At 41.1% G+C, this 18723-nt stretch overlaps 1 protein-coding gene across 16 annotated transcripts in view; it reads left to right on the forward strand.

Moving 5' to 3' along the window:
- The first annotated feature begins 11826 nt into the window (after positions 1–11826).
- LOC119510434 (putative zinc finger protein 487) overlaps positions 11827–18723 on the forward strand; it is a 153815-nt gene continuing 146918 nt past the window's right edge. For 13 of the 16 annotated variants that reach the window (XR_005211934.1, XR_005211928.1, XR_005211933.1 and 10 more), the window contains exons 1-2: positions 11827–11993; positions 13090–13148. Coding sequence is in view for 8 of the 16 variants with exons in the window: in XM_037804745.1 (XP_037660673.1) it covers positions 11897–11993; positions 13090–13148 (156 nt within the window). In the remaining 8 variants the exon portion in view is untranslated. The other 3 variants (XR_005211932.1, XM_037804738.1, XR_005211931.1) reach the window with 2 other exon arrangements.

Genomic DNA, 18723 nt, shown 5'->3' on the forward strand with positions numbered 1-18723 from the left:
ATTTGTTTATTAGCTCTAGTAGGTGTATCGTTGATTTCTCAGGGTTTTCTAGATATAAGATCATATCATCTGCAAACAATGACAGTTTTACTTCTTCTTTTCCAATTTGGATGCCTTTTATTTCTTTGTCTTGCCGGATTGCCCTGGCTAGCACTTCCAGCACAATGTTGAATAACAGTGGTGACAGCGGGCATCCTTGTCTTGTTCCTGATCTTAGAGGGAAGGCTTTCAGTCTCTCACCATTGAGTACTATGCTGGCTGTGGGTTTTTCATATATGCTCTTTATCATGTTGAGGTAGTTTCCTTCAATTCCTACCTTTTGAAGTGTTTTTATCAAAAAGGGATGTTGGATTTTGTCAAATGCTTTTTCAGCATCTATTGAGATGATCAATTGATTTTTCCCCTTCGAGTTTTTAATGTGTTGTAATACATTGATTGTTTTTCTTATGTTGAACCATCCTTGCATGCCTGGAATGAACCCCACTTGGTCATGGTGTATGATTTTTTTAATGTGTCTTTGGATTCGATTTGCAAGTATTTTGTTGAGGATTTTTGCATCTATATTCATTAGGGAGATTGGCCAGTAGTTTTCCTTTTTTGTAGCATCTTTGCCTGGTTTTGGTATTAGATTGATGTTAGCTTCATAAAATGAGTTAGGTAGTGTTCCATTTTTTTCAATGTTTTGAAAGAGTTTGAGTAAGATTGGTGTCAGTTCTTTCTGGAAAGTTTGGTAGAATTCCCCTGTGAAGCCATCTGGCCCTGGGCATTTATTTGTGGGAAGATTTTTGATGACTGATTGGATCTCTTTGCTTGTGATGGGTTGGTTGAGGTCTTCTATTTCTTCTCTGGTCAGTCTAGGTTGTTCATATGTTTCCAGGAAATTGTCCATTTCTTCTACATTATCCAGTTTGTTGCCATACAGTTGTTCATAATATCCTCTTATAATTTTTTTAATTTCTTCAGGATCTGCAGTTATGTCACCTTTTTCATTCATTATTTTGTTTATATGGGTCTTCTCTCTTTTTGATTTTGTCAGTCTAGCTAGGGGCTTGTCAATCTTGTTGATCTTCTCAAAGAACCAACTTTTGGTGATATTTATCCTTTCTATTGTTTTTTTGTTCTCTATGTCATTTATTTCTGCTTTAATCCTTGTTATTTCTTTTCTTGTACTTGGTTTAGGATTGGTTTGCTGTTCATTTTCTAGCTTCTTCAGTTGATCCATTAGTTCTTTGATTTTGGCTCTTTCTTCCTTTTTAATATATGCGTTTAGTGCTATAAATTTCCCCCTTAGCACTGCTTTTGCTGCATCCCATAGGTTTTGGTATGTTGTGTTCTCATTTTCATTCGTCTCTATATATTTAGCAATTTCTCTTGCTATTTCTTCTTTAACCCACTGATTGTTTAGGAGTGTGTTGTTTAACCTCCAGGTATTTGTGAATTTTCTAAGTCTCTGATGGTTATTGACTTCTAATTGTATTCCATTGTGGTCAGAGAATGTGCTTTGAATAATTTCAATCTTTTTAAATTTATTGAGGCTTGTTTTATGTCCCAGCATATGATCTATTCTGGAGAAAGTTCCGTGAGCACTAGAAAAGTATGTGTATCCTGGTGATTTGGGATGTAATGTCCTGTATATGTCTGTTAAATCTAATTCATTTATCAGATTGTTTAGGTTTTCAATTTCCTTATTGGTCTTCTGTCTGGTTGATCTATCTATAGGAGAGAGTGATGTGTTGAAGTCTCCCACAATTATTGTGGAAACATCAATTGCTTCCTTTAGTTTTCCCAGTGTTTCTCTCATGTATTTTGTGGCACCTTGATTGGGTGCATAGACATTTACGATTGTTATTTCTTCTTGCTGAATTGCCCCTTTTATTAGTATGTAGTGGCCTTCTTTGTCTCTCAAAACATCCCTGCATTTGAAGTCTATTTTATCTGAGATTAATATTGCTACACCTGCTTTCTTTTGGCTGTAGCTTGCATGAAATATTTTTTTCCATCCTTTCACTTTCAGTTTCTTTGTGTCCCTGTGTCTGAGATGAGTCTCTTGTATGCAACATATTGATGGTTCATTTTTTTTGATCCATTCTGCGAATCTATATCTTTTAATTGGGGAGTTTAATCCATTTACATTCAACGTTAAAACCGTGAAGGCATTTCTTGAATCGGCCATCTTATCCTTTGGATTATGTTTGCCATATTTTTCCCTCTCTCTATTAATATCCTTTATTGTACCCATACCGAATCTCTTTAGTACTGAACCTTTCTCCAAGTCTCTCTGTCCTGTCTTTGTTTCTCTGTCTGTAGGGCTCCCTTTAGTATCTCCAGTAGGGCAGGTCTCTTGTTAGCAAATTCTCTCAGCATTTCTTTGTCTGTGAAAAATTTAAGCTCTCCCTCAAATTTGAAGGAGAGCTTTGCTGGATAAAGTATTCTTGGCTGGAAATTCCTCTCACTCAGAATTTTAAATATATCGTGCCATTGCCTTCTCGCCTCCATGGTGGCTGCTGAGTAGTCACTACTTAGTCTTATGCTGTTTCCTTTGTATGTGGTGAATTGCTTTTCTCTTGCTGCTTTCAGAACTTGCTCCTTCTCTTCTATGTTTGACAGTGTGATCAGTATATGTCTCGGAGTGGGTTTTTTTGGATTTATTCTATTTGGAGTTCGCTGAGCATTTATGATTTGTGTATTTATGTTGTTTAGAAGATTTGGGAAGTTTTCCCCAACAATTTCTTTGAATACTCTTCCTAGACCTTTACCCTTTTCTTCCCCTTCTGGGACACCAATGAGTCTTATATTCGGACGTTTCATATTATCTATCATATCCCTGCGGTCCATTTCGAGTTTTTCAATTTTTTTCCCCATTCTTTCTTTTATGCTTTCATTTTCCATTCTGTCATCTTCCAGGTCACTGATTCGTTGTTCAACTTCCTCTAGTCTTGTACTATGAGTGTCCAGAATCTTTTTAATTTGGTCAACAGTTTCTTTAATTTCCATAAGATCATCCATTTTTTTATTTAGTCTTGCAATGTCTTCTTTATGCTCTTCTAGGGTCTTCTTGATTTCCTTCATATCCCGTACTATGGTCTCATTGTTCATCTTTAGTTCTTTGAGTAGCTGCTCTAGGTGTGTCTCTTCTGGTCTTTTGATTTGGGTGCTTGGGCTTGGGTTATCCATATCGTCTGGTTTTTTCATATGCTTTATAATTTTCTGTTGTTTTTGGCCTCGTGGCATTTGCTGAACTTGATAGGGTTCTTTTAGGGTTTGTAGACCAGTTGAAGTCCTTATCTCTAATTTATCAGATCTACAGCTTCGTGGAGTACACTTTCTCTAACTAACCAGCAGGTGGCATCCACGAGCCACCTGTTCTCCACAAGCCAGATCTCCCCTGCTTAGCCTTTTTGGTGAGTGGGGGAGTGAGTCTTGTGGGGCCCAATTGGTGTACCAAGCTTGCGTGTGTAGTTGGTGTTGCCTGCCCTGTATGTGGGGCGTGTTTCTGGGCAGTCGGGGAGGGGGGGGTGGCCCTAACAATCAAATCTCCCTGATGATCCTAGAGTTTTAAAGCTACTGCAATAGTCTAATCCTTCAGTTCAGTCCTGCCACAGTTTGTCTCTGCCACTGACCCACAAGTCTTTGGTATTGGCGTATGGCTCCTGAGACTTGCAAGTGGGCCCCTCTTCCAGGCTGTGCACCCCGGGTCCTCTGTTGAGGGATGACTGTGCTATGTCACAGGTGAGTGCCGTCCCCCCAGGGCAGTTCTGGGCTGCTGGGCTGTGTTGGGAGGCTCCCAGTCTGCTCAAATGATGGCTGAATGGGGCTCTGTTAATTCACACTGCTCCCCCTTCCCAGCTCTGGGACATTCAGCTGAGGTTGCAGGGAAGGCTAATGTCCACGCCCAGTTTTGTGGTGTGTGCCTGTTATTTGAAGCACTTCCGTCACACTGGGTTGTCTGGGGCAGCTCTGGGCTATGGGGCTGGCGATGGGCAGGAGTGTTTCCTGTCCACCAGGATGGTGGCTGTGAGCGGACACCCCCCTTTTCTTGGGAAGTTGTGTTGTTTAGTGAATTTTCTCAGCCACTGGATTATTGCCTTTTGTCTCAGAGCTCTCTTAGTTCTGCTCTTGACTTGACATGCCCAAATTTCAATTCTTTGAAGCTTTCTGTATTGAGCTTCTTAGAGTAATTGTTTTAGAAAAAGCAAAAAGGATTTAAAAAAAAAAAAACAAAAAAAAAAAAACGGCCCTCCTCAGAGATCTAATGGGTTATTGAAATGCTAATAGACAAAGCAACCAGGGCCATTAAGGAAAGGTGCACAGGGCAGAGAGATCAGCCTTGCTTCGGGATTTGCATATGCGCCTCAAGGCCTGATCTCCGCCCTTCCCCTTTCTGTGTTCACCAGAACTCCAAAAATCCTCTGCTTTTATTTTGGAGTTTTTCGTGTTGTTTTTTTTCTATGCCTGTCTCCTCTCTGCTGGGCTGGCTGCTCTCAGATTCTCTGGTGTCTGGTCTCAGTCTATCTATGGTTGGAGTTTGGGTCAGTAGAATGAGTTTCCGATAAGGGCTGCCACTGGAGTTCTCCCTTCTCCTTCCCGGAGCTGACAGCCCCTCCTCCCACAGGACTGAGCCTGGCAGGGAGGGGTGCGGGTCCCCTGGCCACAAAAACTTACAGATTTCGCTGATCTCAGCAGTTCCACGTTTTCATGAGTGTTGTATGAAGTATGCCCAAAGTCAGATTGCTCTGTGGTGTCCAGTCCACGCAGTTCCTGGCTTTTTACCTACTTTCCTGGAGGAGTAACTAAAACATACAGCTCACCAGTCTGCCATCTTGCCCCGCCTTCTCATGGGTTTTTAAATTTATTCAAAATGTTACAATCACATTCCCTTACCAACAATAGTCCCGAAATACCTAGGTCCCTATCTGAGATTCTACAAGAGATTTACTCACTAAGTTTTATCTCTCAGAAACTTAAATCCACCGGAGTGTTCCCATGCCAGACAAGTCCTAAAACCCAGAGGCAACAGCCTCTACAAGAATATCAACCAGATGCAGCCCCCTTCCCCATACTGTTGACATCCCCTTTCAATATGAACAATTTAGGGTGGTTAATGCCTAGACACCGCTAAAGATCAAGAAAGTGATTAAAGGAGAGGAAGGGGTAGCAATAGACAAGATAGGATTTAACAAAGGATTATAAATACTGAAACTTTATTTAAATATATATATATATGTATATATACACGTATATATATTTTAGATTCTAGGGTATTAGAATGGCTAGAAGAAAATAACTGAAATGGTGGAACTTTAACCTATAATATTCTTTGAAATTTGCTCTATAGTTATTCATTGAATTGTCCTTTGAAAGTTAGCACCTTTCTGTATGTATCCTATATTTCACAGTAAGGAAAGAACTAAAACCGTTGAACTGTACCCATAACATTTTTTGAAATTACCTATATAACTGCTTGTTGAGCTGTACTTTAAAAAATAACACCTTTCTGTATATATGTTACATTTTACAATAATGGAAATAACTGAAATGGTGGAACTGTAACCCATAACATTCTTTGAAATTTGCTCTGTAACTACTAGTTAAATCTTACTTTGAAAGTTATCATTGTTATGTATATATGTATATATGTTTAAGTTCATAGTAAAAAAAATACAAAAAAAGTTATAATCAAATGTAGTCTTCATTTAAAAAACTTATTTTATGTAATTTTCTTAAAATTTCCTCTACATAAATTGAGAAACACATCAGACAATACAATTTTTGCTTCAACCATCAAAATCAATTTAGAAAACTCAAAAGGGGAAGGAAAGTCACTGTACTTAATCATATTTTTACTTTTTTTCTTTTTTTCTCCAAGATTCCTTTTTTTTTGTAAATGCAATTTTATTGAGATGTATTCACATACCAGATAATCCTCCAAAGTGTACAATCAGTGGTTCACAGCATCATCAAATAGTTTTGCATTCATCACCACAATCAATTTTTGAACATTTTCATTATTCCAAAAGAAAATAAGAATCAAAATAAAAAAGAACAGCCAAAACATCCCATACACCACCACCCCCCCCCCATTATTTATTTATTTTTGGTCTTTGTTTTCTTGCTCATCTGTCCATATACTGGATAAAGGGAGTATCAGTCACAAGGTTTTCACAATCACACAGTCATACCTTAAAAGCTATATAGTTATACAATCATCTTCAAGAATCAAAGCTACTGGATTATAGTTCAACAGTTTCAGGTATTTCCTTTTAGCTATTCTAACACACTAAAAACTACAAAGGAATATCTATATAATGCATAAGAATAACCTCCAGAATGACCTCTTGACTCCATTTGAAATCTCTCAGCCACTGTAACTTTATTTTGTTTAATTTCTCTTCCCCCTTTTGGTCAAGAAGGCTTTCTCAATACCATGATGCCAGGGTCAGCCTCATCCCCAGGAGTCATGTCCCACGTTGCCAGGGAGACTTACAACCTGGGAGTCATGTACCACATAGAGGGGAGGACAGTGAGTTTACCTGCAGAGCTGGCTTAAAGAGCGAGCCACATCTGAGCAAAAAAAAGAGGTTCTCTGGAGGTGACTCTTAGGCATAATTATAAGTAGGCTTAGCTTCTCCTTTGTAGGAATATGTTTCAAAAGGGCAAGCCCCAAGATCAAGGGCTTGGCCCATTAAATTGGTAGTCCCCAATGCTTGCAAGGAATTCCCCAGGTGGGGAGGTTTAATATTTCCACATTTTCCCCCTGTCCTTCAAGGGGGCTGTGCAAATAATTCTTTATTCTTTGCCCCAATTTCTCTGGGGTATATTGAGGCATCACATTAAACTGAACGAACCAACAAGATCTCACTCCCTATTCAAGGTTTATGACCATATAAGTTATTTTGATAGTGTGCTATGAAAATACAAATTTTGCATCAAATAAACATCTCTTCCTTTGGTCTCACACAGAAGATGAAGTTTTAAAACACAGTCAATATTGTTCTCTACCCTTTAGTCTGTTTTGCCTTAGTCCTAATCAGATCAGTTTCATTCATAACTCTAATTGAAATCTGATCTCTTTTTCAGCTTTTTGAACAATTGCTGCATGGGTTAATGCTGACATTCACAGCTGCAGAATGAATGAGTCTCAAGTGTCACACAGATACCCAAAGTTCCAGGGAACGACCAGGTTATACACAAAAAGCCCAGCATCTCAGAATTTAGAAGTAACCCTAACAATTCAGGAATAGATAGATGTGACTGCTGTAAGAGCTTATGATCTAGGAACCTTTACAATAAGCCTTCCCCTGATAACCTATGCTCTCAGACTCAATTCTCAGAGTTTGCACATTATATTTAGTCCACATTAGTGAGGCATTATAATATTAGTCTTTTTGTTTTTGGCTTATTTCACTCAACATACATTCCCTCAAGATTCATTCGTCTAGGTGCATGCCTCACGACCTCATTCCTTCTTGAAGCTGCTCAATATTCCATTGTATGCGTACACCACAGTTCGCCCTTCCATTCATCAGTCAGTGTACCCTTAGAGCACCTCCATCCACTGCAAATCATGAATACTGAAGGCTATGTTCATTTAATCTTTTCCTGTGGGTGCAGACCAGATCAGCATACACCAGCCATGTGTCTTTCCATGGGACAGAGGTGTCATGGATTCCAGCAGCCTGGATGTGTCCTTGCCTTCCCCTGCTGCTCGAGTTCCCAAAACATGACACCCTTGCTGGGACCTCCTTGGCCCCTTAGAAGAAACATCTTGGGCCCTAAGACCATGCCACACCCAAGGACATGGTTGCTCTTGGGCTTGCCTCCAGCGTCCCGTCATTCTTTCTGGTTGCACCTGTGGACACTGGCGTCTGAGGAGGGCTTCAACTCCTGCTTGTAGTTTGGGGATCTTCCTTCCTGCTTGGCCCCAGATCAGTGTTGAGAGGCCTCTGGGCTGCAACTCTTGAAATCTTGGTTCTGGGGTGCCTGTTGTTTGGTTAACCAGTTCTTGTCTGTTAGCAATATCAGGGATTTGGTTCCTCTCAAAGGCTCGGCCTAGGTTATTTGTTTGAGATCTCATGATGGATGTCTGGGGTCTTCTGGCTTCTTGAGTGCAAGGCTGAGGGTTGCCCTGTTCTTGGTTTCGATCTTTTCCCAAAGAACATTCAAACCTTAGTCTTCTCTGTTTCATTCCGTAGTTTTTAAACCAAGTCACTTGAAATGCTGTTCAAATCCATCCTGGGAAGAGTCACCCGGATTCCACAAAGACTAGGGGCCAACTCCAAGATTCCTTCTTTTATTGCTTCTTTTTGCTTTAAGAAACTTCCTTTAGTTATTTTTTCAGGGTAGCTCTACTGGTGACAAATTCTCTTGGTTTTCCTTCATCTGAGAATTTATCAGTTCTCCATTCACTCCTGGAGGATGTTGTTGCTTGATATAGAAATCCGAGTTGACGATTATCTTCTTTCAGTACTTGAAAAATGTTTTGGTACTTCCTTCTGGCTTCTCTGGTTTCTAATGAAAAATCTGCTATCATTGTTTTTTTTTCCTCACTGTTCTCAATATTTTTTTCTTTACCATTATTTAGCTTTTGGAAGTTTGACTGCGATGTGTGTTGGCATGGATTTCTTTAAGTTTATCCTGCCTGGGATTCACTCAGCTTCCTGAACCCATAGACTTAACGTCTTTTGTCAAATTTGAGAATTTTCCAGCCATTATTCTGTCAAATGATTTTTCAGCTCTGCCCTCTCTCCTCTCTTGGGACTCCAATGACATAAATGTTAGATCTGTTGTTATTTTTCCACATGGCCCTACTCGTTCTTTTTTTCAGTCTACTTTCTTTTCAAATTGGGTAATTTCTGCTATTCTGTCTTCAAGTTTGCTGATTCTTTCAGCTGCCCTCTCTATTAGGATGTTGAAACCATCCACTGAGTGTTTCTCCAGTACCCAGTTTTGGAATATGAGGGAAAAAGACCATCCAGGGAACTTGTTATGCGTTTTTCTTGGGGTTTGAGGTCTCCAGCCATCTGCCTTCTTATACCCATCTTTCAGGCTTCTTATATGGTTTGTACATGATGCCCATGGCTGCTAATTTAGTTAGAGGAATAGGAGAAGTGTGTCCAATTTATTTTCTATTCTTTCTGTTTGATGCTTAAATTGTCTTAGATTTGTCCAGTGGGAGTCCTTCAAATTGGGTCTGGTGCCCTTTTGACCTGAAGTTATTAATCTTTGAGCACTTCCCTGTTCTTTCACAATTCACAACGGGCTCACTTTCTACTTTCTTTATCCCCCGGAAAAGATAAAGTGAATGTCATACAAAACAAAGCAGCGCAGTGATGGGAGCACAACATTGTGAATGTAATTAACAGCACTGAATTGTACATGGTTTAAAAGGGGAAATTTCAGGTTGTGTATATGTTATTACAATAAAAATAAAAAAACAACAACCAAGGACTGTACAATACAAACAGTGAACCGTAATGTAAACTATGGACTACAATTAATAGTGCAATTATAATAATATTCTTTTATTCATTGTAACAAAGCTACCATATTAATGCAAAATGTCAGTAATGGGGGTGGGTATATGGGAACTCTGTATTTTCTGCATATGATTTTTCTGTAAACCTACAACTTCTCTAATAAAAAATTTATTAAAAAAAATAAAGCAGCGGCAGCAGAGTGAGAACTGGGGTTAAAAGACACTAAAATGATTAAACCAAGTGCAAGGCATGATTCTTGATTTGATCCTGGTTTAAAAAAAAGCAGATTAAAAAAATCTTTATAAAATGGTTGCAATAAAGGAGAGGCTAAGCCTCCTTATAATTGTGCCTAGGAGTCACCCACAGAGAACCTCTTTTGTTACTCAGATGTGGACTCTCTAAGACAACTTGGCAGGTGGACTTGCTGCCTTCCCCCCAACATGGGACATTGACTCCCAGGGGTGTAAATTTCCCTGGCAACGTGGGACATGACTCCTGGGGATGAGCCTGGACCTGGCATTGTGGGTTTGAGAAAGTCTTGACCAAAAGGGGGAAGTGAAATGAAACAAGGTAAAGTTTCAGTGATGGAGAGATTTCAAATGGAGTTGAGAGGTCATTTTGGAGGTTATTCTTATGCATTGAATAGACATTCCTTTTTAGTTTTTAAGGTATTAGAATAGCTAGAAGGAAATGCCTGAAATTGTTGAAATGCAATCCAGTATCCTTGATTCTTGAAGATGATTGTATGACTATATAGCTTACATTGTGTGACTGTGTGATTGTGAAAAACTTGTGGCTCACACTCCCTTTATCCAGTGTATAGACAGATGAGGAGAAAAATGGGGACAAAAAGTAAATGAATAATAGAGGGGTAGAGGGATATGGGATGTTTTTGGTGTTCTTTTTGACTTTTGTTTTTATTCTTATTTTTTGGAGTAATGACGATGTTCAAAAATTGATTGTGGTGATGAATGCACAGGTATACGATGATACTGTGAACAACTGATTGTACACTTCGGATGACTGTACGGTATGTGAAATGTATTTCAATAAAATTGAATTAAAAAAAATGGTTGCAATAGATATTCTTGGGGCAATTGGGGAAATTTGAACATGTACTTGATATTAGATGGTTTTTATGGAATTTGTTAAATTTTATGGTGTGATAATGATCATGCCTGGGAGAGGCATGGTGACATATTTAGGGCTGAAGAGTCGTCACGTCTGCAATTTACTGACCAAGACTGTTTTTCTTTGTCTTGAACAGGCTGCCGGCCCTGCTCCTGGCACGGCCTTGACCCTGGCATGCGCCCACAGGCTCCCTCCGCCGCCCTGGCTACTTTGAAACTTATCTTGCAGCTGGAGGACTGCAGAGAAAAACAACTCAGACTGCGGGGTGGGGGCGGAGGGAAGAGAACTTCAGATATAAGCTATTCCAAGAAATCAACCTTGGTCGGTCCTTCCCCTCCCCTCTTCCTCGGGCGGGCACTGAAGACGCCCGGGGGCCTCATTCCCAACCGGGTGGCCTAACTGCCACCTCTGTGCGTCCCTGCCCATGCCCAAGACCAACCCCACAGCCCTGCGACTCTCCCCCCACTGCTCCCTGCTCCCCGCCGTCCAGGGCAGTTTTCTCTGACACTACTCTGAAATGGCTCAGCCCAGATAAGCAAAGAAATGGACACATCCAGATCAATAAAATGTCAAAACATTAACACCGTTGACCCTAGGTCTGCTTGTACGTGTGTGCTCATTGAATTCTACTGCATTGCTACTAGAACTTTTCATAAGAAAAAGCTGGGCTTTGTTCGACCAAGAAAAAGTTGATGTTGTTCACTGAAACATGCTGTGGAATAGCTGTGCCTTTACAGTCGCGCCTTTGTAAAGTGTGAAGAGCGACGAGGCTGCGTGACGGCGGTTGTCTTGTAAAAGAGACTAAGGAAACCGAAAGAGCAACCCTTTCAGCGCGCGGGCACTTCCACGCAGCGACAACATGGGTGCTGCCGGCAGTTCTGAGTCGCCGGGGTAAGAGCTTATCGTCACCCGCCGCAGCAGCAGCAGCACGGGGCTGCCGTGCTCTCAGCCGTCTGCACCGCACCCGGGTCCCACTCGCCGCCCCGCCGGGCTCCCGGCTGCCCCCTGCCGGCTCTAGCCCGCAGCTGCCGCTGACATCCCGGCCCACGCCTCCCGCCGCCCGCCGCCAGCCCCAGTGGCTGGCGGGAAACGGGCCTCCCGGCTGCGGCGCGCGGGAAACTGGATGTGCACCTCTGCGCATGCGCCACCCCGCCGCCCTCAGGGGGTGTAGGCGCGGCTGGAGCGTGGGTGGAGCGGCGCTTGCGCGGAGGAGCTTGTGAAGCCCGCGGCGGGGCCGGGTGGGGGCGCGGCGGGGGCGCTCTCGGAGGTACTTTGCGCAGCCCTTGGCCATGCTGCCGCCTCTGCCCGGAAGAACACTGTGTGCCCGAGAGGCAGCGCGTTGCGCCCTCTCCCACCCGGCCGGCCGGGAGCGCCCCCTTACGACAAGTAAGGAGACTCGGAGAGGGGAAGCGCGCCGTTCCGGGCCACCCCGCCGCGGGGCACGGGCTCCCACCCACGGCCGCGGCGGTCTCCCGCCCCCGCTTCGCGCCTCTAATAAAAAGCGATTCTGCCCCGGTTCAGCGTTGTATCCTCCACAGCGGTGAGCCCGAGGACGTCACTGTCCGGTGTAGAACGTGGGCTCCGTTCTGTCCTGGGCCATTGTGTTTCTGGGATCCTCGGAGCCTGTCAGGGTTCTTGGTCGCCCTTCGTCGTGAAGGATTCTGGGCCCCGTCCGCACCCGCCTGCCCGTGTGTCCTTGGAGATTAGGGTTTATTTGACTTTTTGAGAGACCATCCCGAGATACCCCTGATGTCGGTTCTACCTAAAATGATTTTGTCCCTAGCCCCAGACCCTGTTCCCAGGAACAAAGCCTTAGGAAGAGGACTCCCACCCGGAAGATCGCCCAGGAGGAAGAGCCCGAGCGAGGGCAGACCCTCCCTGTCATCCTTGGCTTCACCCAGAAGCCACCCGAAACTAAGAAAATGGGAGGTTTGAGGCAAGTTTCAGAAGAGACAGGTGAGCTGGGTCTAAGGCAGAGGAGCCGGTCTGCCCCGGAAATGCCACTCCGTTTCAGAGTTTGAGAGGGCATGGTCTGGGGGAAAGAAGTACCAGCTCCCCTGACGAAATTCCGTCTCGGACCTCCTTTACCGTCCTGGGCTGCTTCCAGACTCTCCACTGTTTGCAGATGGTCAGGGACCCTCACACCACGCCTCTCAACAGATGGGCAGTGAGAGGTGTGGGTGCCTCCTCCGTCCTAACACGTGGGCTCGACGGTAGTGCAGGAAAGGGCTTCCTGGATACCCCGAGTCCCAGAGGGTCCCATTTTTTTAGTGGCCTAGACAAGAGTCAGGTTTTCTGACATAAAGTCAAAACCAGTTTCTATCAGAACACTGAGAAACTGCCACAGCTAGTCAAGGGCCAAAAGACATTTTCCTACAAGAGGACGTTCAATTCAGCTGGTGGGTGGAGCTTTTTAGGCAAGAGAGTCCAGGAGGGGCAAGGCAGGTTAGACTCTTGTGATATCATTCTTCTCCTCCTCCAGCTCCTCCTTCATTGTTCTCTACATGTTTCCTAGAGCAGCAGAAAATGAACAGATCTCAGGTGAGCTGTTTGTTTTATTCCCTACTTTTGTTTACAGTGTCTTGCATGAGGTCCTTACGGGTCCATAGGTTAGAATGGGTATGTAGAAATAGACGAAAATTAACATCCAGGATAATGCACAGAAGCCCATCAATATCAGGACAAAGCGGTATGCAGAAATATGTAGGTTCAGTGTGACAGCTGATTTGTCTCATCTTTCTCATGGTTGTAGGAATGATGCATGTTCTTGGTGATGTGCTTTGCGTTGACCAACTAGAAGAAATCATGCTAAAGCCCCATGAGGCATTTAGAGTTCTTGGCATTGAAGTCTCTACAGTGCTTCTTTCCTGGTCTTTGTATAAGTAAAATGGTACATACCTTTTCAGTGACTACTGGAAATCATTGTGACCTGCTGCCTGCAGTCATTCCTCAGGGAAAGCAGGAAACTTTAGATCAAAAGAGAACTCAGCCAATCCAGGTTTCTAGGGGCCAAAACATCTTGGTCCCGTAGACTGCTTTCTGATGATCCTCCTGATGATCCTCCTTAAGCCTCCTCTATCTTAACTGCATAGAATTTAGGACGTCTGCAAAAAGAACAGATTGTGTCACCTCTGGATAATTTCCATAAATATTACATGTAGATGGTGCAGTAGAGAGATTCAAGTTGTGTTTCCTGGTAAATGTTTCCCATTTTCTTATGGTATTTCAAACCTCATCACTTTCGGGATCTCTCTGGTCAGGGACACCCGTGACCTTTTATGGCAAATGTCGTGGATACTTCCGTGCTTGCTTTAATTGAGCATTCTGTCCAGCTGATGCTCATGTCCAGTCTCTCCTAGAATGTCTTCTTGGTTGGTTTCTGGTCTGTTCCTCTCTCTGTGGTTATTTGTTTTCTGTCCTCTCTATGGAGTCATCTTCCTCTTTCCTCTGATAATTGCTTCTCCCAGGGTGTCTATTCTTGATCCCCTATTGTTCTCACTCTCCTTGGTCTCCCTGACTCGCCTCTTTTGGGGCTGCATTGTTTGCTGGAATGCTTGGCTCTTTCTTTTCAGCCTGGGTCTCTCCCCTGCCTTTAGACCCTGATGGTTAACACTCTGCTGGATATCTCTTTATAGCTTATCCAAAGTCCCCTTAAAAACCACAGATCCAAAGCAAAGTTGTTATTTATAGGCTCCCACTCTTTTCCTTTATTTCCCATCAAATGTTATCACCAGCCATCCTGACATCCAAGCGACAAATGACATTTATCCTAACTGCTATCTTTTGCTACATACACATCCAGTCAGTGATCAAGTTCTGTTACTTTCAAGTTATTAATCTCTCTGTTTTTGAAATTGAGGTAAAGTACAAAAGTTCTAAATGTACAGCTTGATGAATTTTTCTTATACTACACACCTGGGTAGCTGTCACCAAGGTCAAGATAGAGGGCAGAATGCTTCCTTTTGTCCTCGCTGAGACCTTACTTCCCTTGTTCCCACCCAAGGGAAACCATTATTTTGAGCTCCATTGTTATATATTATTTTGTCTGGTTTTAAAATTCATATGAATAGACTCATGCAATATATATTCTTTTTGCATCTGATTCTTTTTATTCAGCATTTTGTCTGTGAGATATCCATGTTGTTGCATGTAGTAGTAGTTTGTTATTTTCCTCTTGAATGAAGATACCTCTGTTTATCCATTCTGCTCTTGATGGACATTGGGCGGTTTGTAATTTTGGCATTTGTATGTCTTTTAATGTGCATGTGCATTCGATTTTGAGGGTTATACACCTAGGAGTAGAATTGATGGATCATAGCACATATATATGGTTAGCTTTGATAGATGCCACCAAACTTTTTTTTTTCCCCCCAACTCAGGGGGCTTTTATTTATTTATTTATTTACTAACTCATTTTTTTTGAGATATATTCACATACCATACAGTCATACAAAACAAAGCGTACATTCAGTTGTTTACAGTACCATTGTATAGTTGTACATTCATCACCAAAATTAATTTTTGACATTTTCATTACCACACACACAAAAATAATAAAAATAAAAATTAGAGTGAAAAAGAACAATTAAAGTTAAAAAGAACACTGGGTGCCTTTTTTTTTTCTTCCTCCATTTTTCTACTCATCCATCCATAAACTAGACAAAGGGGAGTGTGGTTCATATGGCTTTCCCAATCACATTGTCACCCCTCATAAGCTACATTTTTAAACAATCGTCTTTAAGATTTATGGGTTCTGGGTTGTAGTTTGATAGTTTCAGGTATTTACTGCCAGCTACTCCAATTCACTAGAACCTAAAAAGAGTTGTCTATATTGTGCGTAAGAGTGCCCACCAGAGTGACCTCTCGGCTCCTTTTGGAATCTCTCTGCCACTGAAGCTTATTTCATTTCCTTTCACATCCCCTTTTTGGTCAAGACGATGTTCTCCATCCCATGATGCTGGGTCTTGAATCCCCTCTGGGAGTCATATTCCATGACCAAATGGTTTTAAAAACTAATTGTACCACTTGACACCCCTGCCAGCCATGTGCTCTGTAGTCTTGTCAGCACTTGGTATTATTAGTGAAGCTTTTTTTTCTTTTTTGGCATCTGGGCATGAGTGCAGTGGCATCTCATTTTGGTTTTAATTCACATTTCTCTGATACCTCAAGATATCAAACATCTTTTCATATCTTTTCTGACCATTATTTTGATATTCTTTTTTTTTTTAAATGTGTGTTCCAGTGTTTCGTCCATTAAAAAAAAATGGTAGTTTGTCCCTGCTGTATTAACTTGTAGGAATTCTTTATATGTTCTGGATATGAGTCCTTTGTCAGATGGGTGTATTGGAAATATCTTCTTGGAGTCTGAGGCTTGTTCTGAATTTTAATGAAGTCCAGCTTACCAATAATTTTTTTTTAATCTTCATTTTATTGAGATATATTCACATACCATGCAGTCATACAAAACAAATCGTACATTTGATTGTTCACAGTACCATTACGTAGTTGTACATTCATCACCTAAATCAATCCCTGACACCTTCATTAGCACACACATAAAAATAACAAGAATAATAATTAAAGTAAAAAAGAGCAATTGAAGTAAAAAAGAACACTAGGTACCTTTGTCTGTTTGTTTGTTTGTTTCCTTCCCCTATTTTTCTACTCATCCATCCATAAACTAGACAAAGTGGAATGTGGTCCTTATGGTTTTCCCAATCCCATTGTCACCCCTCATAAGCTACATTTTTATACAATTGTCTTCGAGATTCATGGGTTCTGGGTTGTAGTTTGATAGTTTCAGGTATCTACCACCAGCTACCCCAATTCTTTAGAACCTAAAAAGGGTTGTCTAAATTGTGCGTAAGAGTGCCCACCAGAGTGACCTCTCGGCTCCTTTTGGAATCTCTCTGCCACTGAAGCTTATTTCATTTCCCTTCACATCCCCTTTTTGGTCAAGACGATGTTCTCCACCCCATGATGCTGGGTCTTAATTCCTCTCTGGGAGTCATATTCCATGACCAAATGGTTTTAAAAACTAATTGTACCACTTGACACCCCTGCCAGCCATGTGCTCTGTAGTCTTGTCAGCACTTGATATTATTAGTGAAGCTTTTTTTCTTTTTTGGCATCTGGGCATGAGTGTAGTGGCATCTCATTTTGGTTTTAATTCACATTTCTCTGATACCTCAAGATATCAAACATCTTTTCCTATCTTTTCTGACCATTATTTTGATATTCTTTTTTTTTTTAAATGTGTGTTCCAGTCTTTCGTCCATTAAAAAAAAACATGGTAGTTTGTCCCTGCTGTATTAACTTGTAGGAATTCTTTATATGTTCTGGATATGTGTCCTTTGTCAGATGGGTGTATTGGAAATATCTTCTTGGAGTCTGAGGCTTGTTCTGAATTTTAATGAAGTCCAGCTTACCAGTAATTTTTTATGTGCTCTTTGTGTCCTGTTTTAAAAAACTCTCTACCTATTCTTAAGTTCTAAATTCCATTTTCTTTTAGAGTTTATATGTTTTAATTTTAACATTTAAGTATAATACATCTTAAATGATTTCATTTATGTATACACATATACATACATACACATATATATGTGTACACACACACACGTGTGGTTGTTTTGTTATGAGCTATGGCTATTCATTTCCTCCAGGATGATTTATTGAAAGACGTTCCTTTCCCAATAAAATTGCATTAGTGTCTTTGTTGAAAATCAGGTAGCCATCTATGTGTGGATCTCCTTTAGGATTCTCAGATCTATTGTAATGTCTCTTTGTCTAGCCTCCTGTCAATATATCCTGCCTCTATTGAAGCTTTATAAAAAGTCTTCTTATCTGTGGGAATAAGCCCCCTACCTTTGTTCTTCAGGGTTGCTTTGGCTAGTTTAAGTTCTTTGTAATTCTACATAAATTTTATAATCATCTTAATTTCTTCCCAAAAAGATCTGCTGGAATTTGGTATTGCCTTGAAAACCAAATTTATCTATAGATAATCTGGGTCATATTAATATTGACCTTTCAATTTATGAACATGGCATTTCTCTCTATTTACTTAGGTCTTTAATTTTTCTCAGCAGTGTTTAATAATTTTCCATGTGGAGCTTGTGTACTTCTTTTGTTAGATTTATTAACAGGTATTTGAAAACTTTTTTCCCTATTTGGGTGTTGCTAGTATGTAGAAATATAGTTGATTTTTGTATACTGAACTTGTATTTGGTAACCCTACCATTTATTAATTTTAATATTTTCTCTAGATTATTTTGGATTTTCTACCTACATAGATGGAAATTTCTTTCTTTCTAATCCTTAATCTTTTATTTATTTATTTTTTCTTATTGCAACATCAGGAGTTCTAATACACCATGGACTAGAAGTAGTACATCCTTGTTTTCTTCCCAGGCTCAAGAGAAAGCTTTCAATATTTTATTATTAACTATGATTTTTGCTGTAAGTTTTTTGGTGCATATACTTTTCCTAGTTTGCAGAGAGTTTTTATCATCCAAGGGTGTTGAATTTAATTATCATTGAGATGAATATATGGTTTTCTCCTTTATTTTTTTAATGGATTGAATAATAGTAACACTGATTGAGGTAATTTTATTAATGTTTTGATTTTCAAATGTTAAACTAGCCTCATTTTTCATCAAAAGGTCCTACTTATGAGTTTACCTCCACAGGAATGGATTAGGTTTAAGAATATGTTTTTCTGGGGTATGTACAGCCCCTAACCACCACATCCAGACCTCTTCCTGCATTTAAGATTCTTGTATCTAACTGTCTGCTCTACGTCTCCACTTGAATGTTTAACAGACACAGCTCAACATGGCTACAGCTGACTTACTGGCCACCTCCTTCCCAAACCTGCTTCCCCTGCAGCCTTCCCCTTCTTGATTGATAGCTGACGCCTCAGAATATCCTTGACCTCTTTTTCCCTTATACTGCACATCATACTTGTCAGCAAAACCTCTTGGCTTTAGATCTAAAATGTATCCAGAATCTGCCTTCTTCTGATCATCTGCACTGCAAATACCCTGGCCAACCCCCACATCTCTTTCCTGGATGATGGCAGTAAAACAGCAGGTCTCACTGCTCCTCACCCCTGACTCCT

The sequence above is a fragment of the Choloepus didactylus genome, chromosome 15, assembly GCF_015220235.1.
Source record: "Choloepus didactylus isolate mChoDid1 chromosome 15, mChoDid1.pri, whole genome shotgun sequence".
NCBI lineage: Eukaryota > Metazoa > Chordata > Mammalia > Pilosa > Megalonychidae > Choloepus > Choloepus didactylus.